The following is a 15277-nucleotide window of genomic DNA, read 5'->3' on the forward strand; positions in this document are numbered from 1 at the left end:
TTTAGGGTTGCTCAATATAAGCAACCGTTTAATGTATACATACTTTGCATTTTTACAAAAATGTATTGTAATCCAGTAATTCTGGGGAAAACAAATAAAATTGATAGTTATGTTTTTTATTTTCTTATTTTCATAAGCTGACAATTATTTAATATTGTGTCTCAATTAAAGTGATTATGAGTTTGTTGAAAGGTTTAAAGTGAAAAGCTCATCTCTTGATGAAATAATCAAATGTCATGAAAATCAGAAAAAGATACTCTGTCATGTAAACATAATCTGGTACTTTCACATTTATTGAGATTTTATTATGATTTTATGATAATTATGATTTTAAGCATATAACTTTGTATTAAAATAAAGCAACTTGCTTTTCCTTTTTTCCTCCCCTTCTCCTACTTAGATAAGCCCCAAAAGTGATGTTTGGTCCTTAGGATGCATTTTGTACAATATGACTTATGGGAAAACACCATTTCAGCATATAATTAATCAGATTTCTAAGTTACATGCCATAATTGACCCTAATCATGACATTGAATTTCCTGATATTCCAGAGAAAGATCTTCAAGATGTGTTAAAGGTAATATTACTAGTATATGGATATAGACAGATATTTCATATGATTAATGGTTTGTTTGAAAGAATAGCTGAAATGATCAGAATTATGGCTTAAATAACTGGTCTACTAAAAAAAATGACTAACTGAAGTAGCTCTTAAAGCATGATTAGTGTACTTCAAATGTGTTTGAAAGCTTAATGAATACTTGAGAATTTTGTAAAAGTGACTTGGGGTAAAGAATATTATTTGAGTGGGATATTTGGAAAGCAGCTTCTGTAATGTGATGCAGTCTGGAAATATTTTATCAATTCACTTTTTAAAAACTGCCCCCCCCCCCGCCCATCTTTATTTATGTAGTGTTGTTTAATAAGGGACCCTAAACAGAGGATATCCATTCCTGAGCTCCTGGCACATCCATATGTTCAAATTCAAACTCAACCAGGTACTATTTCTTTATTGTTTATCGCCAGATTTCTAACCTATTAACTATGATAAAAACGAGAATCTACATTGGCTACTCTTTTGCAGCCTACCTCCTTCCCTAAGGAAATTGCTATTTTGCCAAATAATAAAGTAGATAAAATTGCCTTTCTTTACTTGATGGCATTTAGTTTTTTGCCTATCCTAGATAAGGGACTGTGATCAGAGGTAAATTATGAGAATGCCAGCTACAAGTGGTGCATGCCTGTAATTCTGCTACTTAGGAGGCTGAGGCAGGAGGATCACAAGTTCAAAGCCAGCCTCAGCAACTTAGTGAGACCCTGTTTCAACATAAAAAGGACTGGGGATATAACTCAGTGGTAAGGGCTTGCCTAGCATGCATGAGGCCCTAGGTTTAATCCCCATACTGAGGGAAGAGTGGTGGTGATGAAAAAGAATGTCAGTTATTGTTGTGTGAAATAGAATGTGTATTTTTAATGGACTTAAGTTTTTCTTATTGGTTACCAGTGTGTGAATTATATTTATTTTATAGGTAACCAAATGGCTAAAGGAGCCACTGATGAAATGAAATATGTTCTGGGCCAACTTGTTGGTCTGAATTCTCCTAACTCCATTTTGAAAGCTGCTAAAGTAAGTATGTGTATTTTCTACATTGGTTTGAACTGTTTTGTATAGTTTAGTGAGTTAGGCACTCATAAAACAGGTAACACAAATAAAAGTTGGTCTAATCATCATGTCATTTATGAAGTATACGTCTATAGTTAGACACTTAATGTGATTTTTGATAAATACAGATTTATATAGTTTATAGTCTTATTATGTATATAAAGTACATTTAAAAGAGTTCTCTGTCAGGTCTTAACTAGAATAAATTTAATAGAGAAATTATTTTAAATCATTCTATTTCAACACCTTTGTGTGTGTGTGTGTGTGTGTGTGTGTGTGTGTGTGTGTGTATGGTACTGGGGATTGAACTCAGGGGCACTCGATCATTGAGCCTCATCCCCATCCCTATTTTGCATTTTGATTTAGAGACAGGGTCTTGCTGAATTCCTTAGTGTCTCACTTTTACTGAAGCTGTCTTTGAACGTGATCCTCCTGCCTCAGCCTCCTGAGTAGCTGGGATTATAGGCATGTTCCAGCTCATCCAGCTCAATACTGTTTTTAACACAGCTTTTGAATTAATTCCTTCTGGCCAAATTTTACTAAGCCTTAGAGAAATTACACTTTTTGTCAGATGAAATGGCTCCTATAAAATATACATAGCAATCAATATATTTACTGAAGCCTATATCAGACTTTTCAGCCTCCTGATACCTGTTTATATCTATTTCATGATTTTTGGATTTCAGTGTCATCAGTCATGTCTAGTGCCTGTGAATGTTTACTGACCAATTGGTTTAGCTATTTAACAATTACTAATTGTCTATTTCATTATAGCATTATTAGATGAAAGGTTGAACTAAATAGCACTCTAGCTCTCTGTATAGGGGTAAATCAATCTAAGTTGCTAAGATCTTAGTCTTATTTCTTAAGAAATTTATTATATGTTCACTATTAGCATTCAAATAAGGTTAATTTTCTCAAATGCTGATGGCTAAATCAGTGGCTTTAGGAGTCAAAATCAGACAATCTGTTTTGTAATTCCTCTTTATTTCATCTCCATGCTTTTCGTTTTTACCAATGTATTGCTCAAAATTTTATAAATAAGGTTTATTAGTCACCTTTAACCCTGATGTTATATTCCTTGAAGGCAAAGGTATCTGCAATCTTCAATTAGATGTTCACTAAGCTTTTTCAGTCAGTCTTTTTTTTTTTTCCAGTATCTATCTAATATACTGTCAGCACTCTCTATCTGTGGGTTCCACATCTGTGGATTTGGTCAACTACAGATTAAAACTATCTCAGATTTAAAATTTTGTGTGTGGCAGTACATACTTGTAATCCAAGCTTGATACTCAGGAAGCTGAGATTAGAGGATCACAAGATCCAGCATGGGCAATTTAAGAAACCCTGCATCAACAAAACAACAACCAGAAAAGAATTGCATCTAGGGCTGGGGATAGAGCTCAGTTGGTAGAGTGCTTGCCTTACATGCACAAAGCCCTGGGTTCAATCCCCAGCACCACAAAAAGGAAAAAAAAAAAATTACATCTATACTGAACATTGTCTCTGCAGTGAAAAGTTTGAGCATATACACTTTTTTCTTATTATTCCCTATAAAATAAAGTATAACAACAATTTACATCACATTTACAATGTTTTCAGTATTGTAAATGATCTGGAGATGGTTTTAAATACATAGGCGGTATATGCAAATACTATGGCACTTAATATAAGGGACTGGAACATCTGTAGTTTTTGGTCTCTGGCGTAGGATCCTGGACCCAGTCCCTTACGAATGCCAAGGGACAATTTACCTAATTATAATTTCTTACATAATAATTTTTAATGTCCTCTGATTAATTTAAATAGATCTGAAAATACTTCCTATTAAGTTTCACATTTATTTAAGTGACTTTGAAAAAATAAGGGAGATCAAGAAAGTCTTAAAGATTTACATATATGCTTAATAGCTATGTTATATTTCTCTTATGGGAAGATGGAACTGCATTTCATGATAGCTAATTTTTAAGGTCAAATTAGCTGTTTAAAATTTTTATTTCTTGGGCTGGGGATGTGGCTCAAGCGGTAGTGCGCTCGCCTGGCATGCGTGCAGCCTGGGCTCGATCCTCAGCACCACATACAAAGATGTTGTGTCTACCAAAAACTAAAAAAAAAAAAAAAAAATTAAAAAAATATTAAAAATATTAAAATATTAAAAATATTAAAAAAAATAAATATTAAAAAAAATTCTCTCTCTATCTCTCTCTGTCTCTTTTTAAAACAAAACAAAAAAACCCCTTAATTTCTAAAAAAATAAATAAAAATTTTATTTCCAATGTTTTATAAGATAACTTCCCAATTATAAGAATAAGAGAAATAATTTATTACATTTAGAATATGTCAATTTATTACACTTAGAATATGTTATCTTTAATAATTTGATAATACATTGAATTTTAAAAATTACAGAACAGATTTGTGTTTTAATTTCAGACTTTATATGAGCGCTATAGTAGTGGAGAAAGTCATGATTTTTCATCATCCAAGACTTCTGAAAAAAAATGGGAAAAAAAATGATATACAACTACTCATAAACTCTCAACACTATAAAATACATTGGACTGTTGGAAATCTACTCTTGAAAACCACTTCACTCTGAAATGCTATCAGCAAAAACATTCAGTAAATTATTTTTAAAAAGAAACTGTAAAAATAAAAACTACTAATGGCACTGTATATATTAAATTGTAAAATTGTATTCTCTGTTTTATGTTTTTCTATAAATCAAATCTATTTGATAGCATTTCATACTTGGAATACTGGGTAGACAACTGAAATATATTTTGAAGAACTTTGTAAATAAAGCTTTATAGCATTAAGTAACATAAGATTTCAAAATTGTAAAATTATTTTCTTCTATTTTTTTCATTTTTCTTTTTGGTACTAGGGATTGAACCTGGGGGTATTTTACCACTGAGCTATACCTGCAGCGTTTTTTTTTTTTTTTGTTTTGTTTTTTGGTTTTTTTTTTTTTTTTTTTTTTTTTAATTTTTATTTTGAAACAGAGTCTTGCTAAGTTGCTGAGAGTCTTACTAAATTGCTGGGGCTGACCTTGAACTTTTGATCATCCTGCCTCAGCCTCCCGAGTCACTGGAATTACAGGCATGTGCCACTGTGCCCAAAAGTAAAATTATTTTCTTAAAGCAAATATATCATCTTCATGGTTGTGAAACTCTTAATAAAAATTGAGTTAATGGAACACTTGGGTAGGAGTAGATCATAGTAAATGAAATTTCAAAGAGAAATTCCAAAAGGATTTGAATTCCTAAATAAATTTCCAAATTATTTATGCCACTGATTAATTCATAGTTAAGGGATGCACATGGCTCTCATTTCTCCCTTGGATTCTTCCTAGCATATATTGCTTCTGGTGTTTAGAGTGTCTTGCTAGATTTTGTATTGTAAATTGTATGAATGTCCCCAATGCTTGGTGATGGCCAAGTGGCCCCAGAGTCTCTCACATGCTTCTTTTGTATTGTTGTTGATTGGACTCAGTACCTTGTGCATGCTAGTCAAGCACTCTGTCTCAACTGAATCTAATAGCTAATAGTTAAACGTTTGTATTGAGTATCAAGAAATAAAATTTTTACAAATGGCCCATGTGACAAGTACAGTCAAAATGCAGGCATGCTATAAAAAATATTGTATAAAATTATCTTTAAGCTAAGTAAGTGTATAAGGTATATAAAACACAAATGAAGTTTGTTTTTAGCCTAGAGTTTCATTCCCAAAAATATCATTGTGTACATGTAAATATTTCAAAATCAGAAAAAATCTGAAACACTTTTAGTTTCAAGCATTTCTGATAAGGGATACTCAACCTGTATTATCACATAGTCTCTTTTAAATTAATTTTTAAGAAAGATTTTAATAGATTTTGTTTTGTAGAGCAGGCTTTTTTATTTTAAATTTTTTTCAATTTATGTTTTTGGGTTTTTTTGTACCAGGGATTGAACTCAGGGGCACTCAACCACTGAGCCACATCCCCAGCTCTATTTTGTATAAAAAGTAAAGAAACAGGGTCTTAGTTGCTTACCAGCTTCTCTTTTGCTGAAACTAGCTGGCTTTGAACTCACAATCCTCCTGCCTTAGCTTCCCAAGCTGCTGGGATTACAGGTGTGCGCACTTCACTCAGCTTCATCCTTTTTTATTTTGAGACAAGGTCTTGCTAAGTTTCTGAGGCTGACCTTGAACTTGTGATCCTCTTGCCTCAGCTTCCCAAGTTGCTGTAATTATAGGCATGCACCACCATGTCTGACTTTTACGTGTTTAATGACATATTTTTATCATTATATCACATAGAAATTTCAGTGTCCTGAAAATCTTCTGTGCTTTGTCTGTTTCCTTTCTTTACCCACCATCCCCTGGTAATCACTGGTCTTTTTACTTCTCCATATTTTTTTTTCCTTTTCCAGAAATTTATATAAATCATACAACATGTATGCATTTAAGTTTTCTTAATGTCTTTTATGGCTTGGTAGCCCCCCCCCCTCTTTTTTTTTTTTTTTTTTTTTTTTTTTTTTTTTTTTTTTTTAGCAAGGAGTAATACTCCATTGTATGGGTGACCACAGTTTACCTACCCATTCACCTACTGAAAGGCATCTTGGCTTGGTTCCAACTTTGGGCAATTGCAAATAAGACTGTTCTAAAGATCTGTGTGTAGGTTTTGTATGGACATAAAGTTTCAACTCTGGTAAATACCAAGGAGCTTGATTGATGGATTGTTGGTAAGTTAAGTGACAGTTCTATTTTGCCTTACACTGGCAATGAGAATTTGTGTTACTCCACAGCCTCACAAGGATTTGAGGTTGTCTATATTTTGGATTTTGGCCTTTTTAAGAAATGTGAACTGGTATCTTGTCTAAATTTGCATTGCATTAATGACATGTGATGCTGAGCATCTTCATTTTTTGTATGCCTTATTTGGGTTTGGGTAGTGTCTGTTCAGGGGTCTTTTGCCCATTTTTAAATTGGGGTTGCTCGTTTTGTTATGATTGAGGTTTAAGAGTTCTGTATATTTTGAATAACAATTTTTTGAATTTTTTATTTGTTCTTTTTATTTATACATGACAGTAGAATGTATTTTGACATACATACATGGAGTGTAACTTCCTGTTTTTATGGCTGTACGTGATGTGCAGTTATAATGGTTGTATATCCATATAGGAAAGTTATATCTAGTTCATCCTACTATCTTTCTCATCCCCAGCGATTCTTTCTTTATTATATGTGTCTTTTGCAAATATTTTCGCCCATTATGTGGCCTATCTTCTCATTCTCTTGATTCCCACATTTTTAATCATGGTTATTAGTTTTCAGGGTTACTAGTTTCTAAGATAATGTAATAGATAATTTGTAAGCTTAAACCTGAATTCTACAAATCACCCTGGAATGGTAATAATTCACACGGAAGCAGAAATGTATTCTACATCTGCCCCTAGAAAATATGCAATATTTTCTTTTTAAAATTATCTTGAAATTACTGTATATGTAACCAATGTTTTAAATTAACACTTGTGATGTTAAGAGTTATAACAAAAAGTCCCACTTGGGGAAAGGCATTATTTGTCACTTCTTAATAGTACCTGAAGATCTAGAATAAACATCTCAATAAATAAATAGATAAATAAACAAACTCAATCTGTGAACCTCACTATTGGAAGGCAACTGTTCCCTTTGAAATTAAGCAACAGATAATTCTTACTTGGTTTCACACATTTCCCAAACATGCTTTCCATCTTAACTGGACTGAATTATCTCTATCTTAGCATTGTATTAGTCCTAAAAGCCAACTTAGTTATCAAAGTTAAATGTGCAATTAGTACTTTACTAGTTTGATAATCTTTCCTAGTAAATAATCTTACACACACTAAATTTCAGGAGTTGGGATATGCTGGTATTTGGTTAGAAAAATTAATTTTATGTCCCCTTTTATTTGCCTGGACTAAATAAAGGAATGTTCTTTGATAGGGTTTTCTGAATGTTAATCTTTTTCCTCTGAATCTGGTTGGTGTTTAATAAATGCACTTTTTATTTAGTGGTCCTACAGTGTGGCCAGGTGGAAGGAGTCCTGTAAAGGACTCTGCTTTGAGCATTCTCTGACAAGCTTTGTGGGTCTGGGCGAGTCACTGAAAATCCTTGAAACTTTGTGTTCTTTTTAGTAAAATTAGAAGAATGAACTATATGTCTCCTAGGTTCTCCTCTCAGTCAGACTAACACATAAAAATAAATTGGGATGAGGAGTAGTTACAAAATGTAGAAAGAGGTGAAAAAAAAAATCCTATCTATGAAATCACAATTTTCCTACAGGAATCCAAAACTAGAAGCTAGATTAGGGATTCTTAAGTGCCCTTGTTTGGGAAATCCTGAGTGCACAGAAAGAGGCCTTTTTCTTTTTCCTCTTAGCTTTTGAAATCTTCCTTGTGCCCAGCCCAGTCCCCACCACTCCTATATGGACTGTTGTTCTCTACCTCTTAGAAGAAAGGCTACAGGAAAACTCAGGAGCTCTGGCCTCTTCCTCTTCCATTCTGTCTGCTGATTGAATGGGACTGTGGCCAGAAGGGGAGAAAGGGTAATGCAGGACTTAGTGAGAACGTGCTGCTCTGGGCTAGGTTGACTATTTAATTTTGTCTTGAATTTTTAGTTTTCTATTTTCCATCCCTATTTAGTAGGATGAGATTGTGGGTGAGATATCCTGACACTGAGTGCCTACTAAAACTTGGGCCAAGTACTTAGAACACTGAACAATAAACTCAGTGTGTGTTTTCTAGGATCTTTCTGACTAATAGATTCCATGATATGCATTCCCTAGGGCTCTCCCTAACTCATGATTTTAAAGACAATATGCGTATGGATACAATGACCCTATTTGTATCTTCAGCCCATACTCTCCTCTAGACATATACACTCAGTTGATTGTTCAATGTTAAGTTAGATGTCATACACATCCCTAACTCCACATATACAAAATAAAACTGACCTGTCGAAACCTGTTCCTTTTAAATTCCCATTTAAACTGATGGCAGTTCCATCCTTTCAGTTATTCTGGTCTAAAACTTTGGACTCATCCTTAATGCCTCATTGTCTTCAGCCCTCATCCAGTCCATCAGGAGACATTTGCTTTATTTTGTAAATATAGCTACGTCCTACCGCTTCTTGCCACCTTGTTCTCACTGTTTCTGTAACAGCCTCCTAAATTGGTCTCCCTGAATCAACTTTTTAGCGCTTATAGTTTATTTTAATCGCCAGAGTAATCATTTTAAAACATGCAGTCAGATCATGTCATTCCTTATTCCAAAACCCTACAATGGCTTTCAATTTTACTGACTACAAATTAACACCCTCAGATCTGACCTTATCACCTGTGGGCAGCATAGGTCCTCTGGCAATGCAGTGTTAGTCTGATGGGTCCACGGTAAAAGTCTGCATGGTACATGAATGAGAACCACCAAATATCCACTTTTGCTTCTTCAGCTGACTGTTAACTACTATAGTCAGAACTAAATTTTCCCACCAGGACCACTCTAGTGGCAAGTCAGTGCACTGTGCTATAATTGGAAGTTAGGGGAGGAAAATTTCTTTTTCATGAGAGTGCTCTTATACCATGGTTCCTTTTTTCCATAAGAGCTGTTTTTAACCTTTTATTGCCTTTTCTAATGATCAAATACTATTGGATATATGCATACACCTAGTAAACTAATATGAAACTCTCCAAATCTAATAAATACTGCAAGCAATTAATTTTTCAACCTCACATTGGTTCCAGGCATTATCACTTATTTATTTTTTTATTGACAAGAGATCTTCATTTCTTAGATAAATCTATACAATAATCTAGAATAAAGTAATGATTTGTCTTGCTATTTCATGAGTCTCCACTTCATTATTGCCAAATTAGTTTTTAAAATTTGAAGTAATTTTTATTGCCAAAATAATCAACCATATTCCCATTTTACATAACATAGGTTTTCACTTAAGGTAATATATATTCCACACCTAGGAAATGTGTTCATTCCCAGTTGATAGCCAGGCCTAAGGTCTTCTATAGTTATGAGTCTTATAGGCCTTGGCATTTCTTAAACAGCCTTCAATGACTTACGTATGGGAGAAATTTTCTGAGTGAGAGCATACATAAAGTAGAAAAAGTATTTTTTTTTTTTTTATGGTAGTGGGAATTAAATCCAGGGGGCACTTTACCACTGAGCTACATCCTCAGCCCTTTTTATTTTTTTCCTTGAGACAGATTCTCATTAATTTGCTGAGGCTGGCCTCACACTTGAGATCCTTCTGCCTCAGCCTCCAAGTCACTAGGATTGCAGGTGGCTGCTCCTGAGCCGGGAGGAAATAATTTCTGTGATGAAATGGTGATCACTGGGTGTCTACAGATTTATAAGCTTTGAATAAACGGAAGTGTGGATAAGATCAACCAGAAATTAAGGTTTCCCAGAGGCCCAGAATTCATGTTGATGTTTAATCAACCACTAAGCATCTTCACCTTTGCACAGGCTTGTCCTAAGTGTTGGAGATCCAGAACATTCTAAGTGCTAGGTTTGCCAGCTTAGAACTTCCACCTTCCCCACCCTGCAACCCCTTCCCCGCCTTGAAAAAGCTAACTGGACATTTGACTTCATAGTAGAGACACCTGGGAGCTTTTTAAAACTACTCATGCCAGTTCAGGTTCAAGTCATCCCTTGGATAATGGGTGAGCATCTTCAGGGTGTATTTTGACTTGGGAAGGACTATCTGGGGAAAAATCCTATGTAGGTCTTGAAAATGAGCTGGCAGGGAATTCTGGGGTCTCAGGCATCTGGAATGCTATGTGGACAGGGGGCAACCAGAGCACTGCTTCCCAATGGGTACATCCTTTGGTCCTGTGGATTCCTGGTCTTATAGGAAATAAGCCAGAGGAGGACAGACAGGGATATGGGACATATTTGGCTCTAAGAATAGTTCAGCCTTTAATTCATAGACTTATTCAAAGGAAGAAATCAAATTCAAATTTGATATAAAAGAAAAAAATCTTATTTTTCTAAAAACAGAATTTGATAATTTGACACTCAAAAGCACATTTAAAAAAATCTTTGGAATGCGATAAACAGATATTTGTAAAACCCAATGCAATTAGGAAGACTTAATAGCAATTTCAGCCACTTTTGCTGAAACACCAATAGAAAGATTGAAAAAAGATTAGAAAAGGTCAATAAAAGTATAAGACTATATATCCACTTGGGGGCACTACAAAGCTATTTCTTACTTTAGGGGAAAATAAGATTATTAGTTCGTGAGGACTGCAAAGATTACACTTGTCTCTTCTAGTCCATAATTGTTGGATTTCCCCGAGAAAATCAATATGGATTGTGATATGGCAGGAGTTTAACCTGAAAAATAAAAGTTGCCTCTAGAGGAGTGAGGCTTTGTCCAGTAGCACATGTGCTATTACATTTAAATGGGTTGAAATTAAACCATTTGCATGAGTCATATTTCAAGTATTCAGTAGCAAGGTGTGACTAACAGCTACAGCATTGGAGAACATAGGTGTAGAACATACACATCTCACAACACTTCCACTGGACAGTGTGTTCTAGAGTAACTGCAGTTACCATACTAGCTACCAAACTGATCACTACCAGTGCCATGTCATATCCAGTTTAATCTGGATCTAATTGATCTTTAGATTGTCTAATGGAAAATGACAGTATTAGCTTAATTTGATTCAATTATTTATCGTTAACAGTAGGATGGTCATGAACATCCTTAATGAAATCTTTTACTCATTTCTTTTTAAATATTTTTTAGTTATACATGGACACAGTATCTTTATTTTTATGTGGTGCCTCACATGTGCGAGGCAAGCACTTTACCACTGAGGCACAACTCCAGCCCTTTGACTCATTTCTTTATAGGTTTGCTAGAAGTAGAATTTTTGGTCAAAGTTGGGGGTTTGTTTTTAAGACTCTTATACCCAGAGCTCCATTGTTTTTCAGAGAGGTTTTAACAATTTATGTCACCAACATCTATGAAAGAATACTTCATGTTTTTCTTCATAATTTGCCAATATGTTGTTATTTTAAAAAATCACCGACAATGTGATTATACAAAATGTCCTATTATTTTTGTCACAATATTTAAGATATTCTTTTCAGCATCTTGGTGTAAAATATTGTATAAATTTCTCATGCCTTGATAAGATTTTTTTTTCTAATTTCCCCCTGTTTTCTTTTTGTTGTTGACTCTTTTGTGAATGTTTTTGTGCTTTATCTCATTCTGTTCCCTAAATGATCATTGCAGGCATTTAAGAAAGCCATTTTATGTTTTGAGGGTTTTGTTTTGTTTTTGCATTGATGGGGATGGAAACCGGGTCCTCTAGCATCCTAGGCAAGAGCTCTATCACTGAGCTACACTCGTATACTCTATGTTTTTTTTTTTTTAATTAAAAACAAAATCAAATTGCAATAAAAAAAAATTAAAAGCTATAAAATGAAAAGTAAGCTTCCCTGTCTGCCGCAGTCTGGCTGGGCACAATTCAGGAGCCACTTGTCAGAAGAAACTAACTTTATTTTTAGAACCACACAGGCCAAACAAAACAGCTCCTCAGGAAAAACCCTCAGAGCCCAACTGCCACCACCGGCTTCCCACAAGCCTCCCCAACAAACACAAGCCTCCCCCACTCCCACAATCCTCCTGCTCTTGAAGCCGATTGGCTGGGTCACGTGGGCGGAGCCAAAGAAGTCCCCCAATGAGCAGCTCCATGGTCTGAAAGGGCAGGGAAACAGCCCAGTGAGCATCACTGCAGAGGAGCCAATCAGCTAGATGTTGCTGGGGCCGCTGTGAGCCAATCATCAGCTGGCAGTCTGAAAGGGCGGGGAAACAGCCCAATGTGCATCACCACGGAGGAGCCAATCAGCTAGATGTTGCTGGGGCCGCTGTGAGCCAATCATCAACTGGCAGTCTGAAAGGGCGGGGAAACAGCTCAATGAGCATCTCCAATGAGCATCACCACAGAGGAGCCAATCAGCTAGATGTTGCAGGGGCCGCTGTGAGCCAATCATCAGCCGGCAGCTGGAAGTTTGCTGGCAGCTGGAAGTTTGCTGGGGCCCCTTTGGCTGTGGCTCTCAACAAGTGTCAACATAAGTTTCTTTCCTTAGAGACAACTGCTATTAGAGGTTTATGTGTTCATTTGGAAATTACCTATGCATAAATAAGCATGTACAGGTTTTATGTGTGCCTGTGTATGCATATAGCCATATATGAAATGAATTGGGGCTTACTATAAATAATCTGAATTTTTAAAATTTACTATCTTTTAAGATACTTCCTTAGATCTGCCGCATTTTAAAAAATGTGGTATCCTCTGATATTGATATATCGAATTTCCTACTTTACAAGCTTTGAGATGGTTTCATGGTCTTTGTTATTACCAGCAGTGTTACTGAAAAATTCTTTGGTTTGAATGTGTGTACAAATTTAAGCATACCTCTAGAACGGGGCCAGGGATATGGCTCCTTGGTAGAGTGATTGCCTAGCTTGCATAAGGTCCTGAATTCTATCCACAACATGGGGCCTGGGTGGAGGTGGGGGGGCACTATAGAAGATATAACTAGTACTCAGATATGTGCCACAAAGTTTATGCACATTTTAGATTTTGCCCATTTCTTTTGTTACCTCTTGATTTTTCCTTGTGCCAGGTGGTCTTTGTCTTGATGCTAGTCATATTATTTGTGGGGTCGGGGGTGGGAAGATAAAACAAAGTAAAGGGGGTCTTCTCTGGGAGCATCTACCTTTAGAGAGCAGTTTGCTTTGCTTATACCAGATCCGAGGCTTATCCATGACCACAGTATTCCAGGTTCAAAGTTTGAGGCTCCCAAGACCATTCAGGTGATTAAAAAGAAAAGATTAAAATCTACAGGATTTATTTCTAGATACGTTTCCTGGAAGTCAGCCCTTCTGGTTGCAGGTTAAAGTGAATAAAGATGTAAGACTCCTTACTGTGGGCATGGTCGCACATGCATGTGATTCCAGCTCCTTGGGAGAGGGAGGCAGGAGTTTTGAAAGTTCAAGGCCAGCTTGAGCAACTTAGCAAAACCATGTCTCAATGATATTGATTAAATAAATTGTTGTATCATGTACATGAATGAACCGTAACTACAAATCCCACTATTGTGTACAATTACAATGCACTAATAAAAAATGGTGATAGACAGGGGTATACCCTGTCTCAAACTATAAAAAGGGTTGGGTACGTAGCTCAGTGGTAGAATACCCCTGGGTTCAATCCTCAGAAATGAAAAGAATACTCAGTGTGTTACTAGACTGAGGTCTGTGGATGCTCCTCCAAAAGGCAGTGGGACCTCAACTTAACACTGCTGAAAAGAATTTCAGGACTCGTCAAAAGCAAGGTACAAGCAAAGATTCATCAAAGGACAAAAAAGATATCCCCTTACCTCAGAGAAGACCAGTGATGTATCCAGGATCAAATTCTCTGACTATATATATGATTTTTTTGGAAAGAAATGTGCAATTTCTCAAGCAAGCTTTTGTGAACATCAAATCCCATGTCAATTATTTGCTTTTGGGGGTTCTAAATGTTTATTCTTGGTTAGGTGGTCTAGCTATAAATAAGTTGTGGGCACACTGTGTAAGTCTTTGAATCTGGTGACACTTAAATTAGTTGTTTTTTTTTTTTTTTTCTATCTGATCTGGTACAAGCATACACTGGAGATTTTGTTCATCTAATGTAAAAGACAAGCATGGTCAGTCATGCCTCCAGATCTAGATCTCCATTTGTAAGGGTCTCTCTCTCTCCCTGAGAGCTCACCTATCTCAGCTGGGGCGTTCCTGGACTTGGAGTTGTGTTTATCATACTCCACCAAGTTGCCAAATGTATATTTCACAGATGTTTCTCCCAGATTAGCAAATAAATGCTCATCTGTGCTTACCTCTCTAGGCTTTTATTATCATTAATATTTTTTCATCATTAAAATTTTGATCTCATAATCTTTACTAATTAATTTTTAGGGTTTTTTTGGTTATGTAACAAATATCTTTAAGACTGTGTTTTCAAACTATGAACACTTAATATCTCATAGTTTTTTCAAGTTGGGAACATAGATGGGCACCGTTGGGCCTAGGACTCTAGTGTAGTTCCTGACTCTCACCGGGGTGTGGTCTCCTGGAGATCAAAGTTCTGTCCTGTGGTGGGAGGATGTAGCTCCTTGGCAAATGTACTGAGAGCCTCAGCTCCTCACTGGCTGTTGGGAAAAGGCCACCTTGCATGACCTCTCCATAGTAATGTGCTATATGCTTCTGAGTTCACTTGGAGCAAGTGAGCAAACAACAGTGTTTTTGTAACTTAATCTTGGAATTAACAGAATTTCACCTTTGGCCATTTTCTCTTTGTTAGAAATGAGTTACTAGGTCTAATCCACACACAAGAGGAAGTGATAATATCTGGTGTGAATATCAGGAGACACAGGTCATTGTGGGCCATTGTTGAGGCTTCTTACCACAAATCATTACCTCTTTGTTTTATGATTTGTTTTGCTACTTTTATACAAAGTTTTAAGTTTGTCCTCAGGAGTGTTGGTGCAAATTGCCTTTTCTGCTGCTTTTTAAAAA

At 35.8% G+C, this 15277-nt stretch overlaps 1 protein-coding gene across 1 annotated transcript in view; it reads left to right on the forward strand.

Annotated features, from left to right (window-relative positions):
• Positions 1-4180, forward strand: part of TTK (TTK protein kinase) — a gene marked incomplete at both ends in the record, with an annotated part of 36861 nt that extends 32681 nt beyond the window's left edge. The window contains 4 exons of the mRNA XM_081294042.1: positions 401-577; positions 914-998; positions 1530-1627; positions 4097-4180. Of these exons, the coding sequence (XP_081150168.1) occupies positions 401-577; positions 914-998; positions 1530-1627; positions 4097-4180 (444 nt within the window). The remainder of the gene's footprint in view (positions 1-400; positions 578-913; positions 999-1529; positions 1628-4096) is intronic.
• Positions 4181-15277: the final 11097 nt, after the last annotated feature.

Source organism: Spermophilus citellus (genome assembly GCF_964194105.1).
Source record: "Spermophilus citellus genome assembly, chromosome: 5".
Lineage (NCBI taxonomy): Eukaryota > Metazoa > Chordata > Mammalia > Rodentia > Sciuridae > Spermophilus > Spermophilus citellus.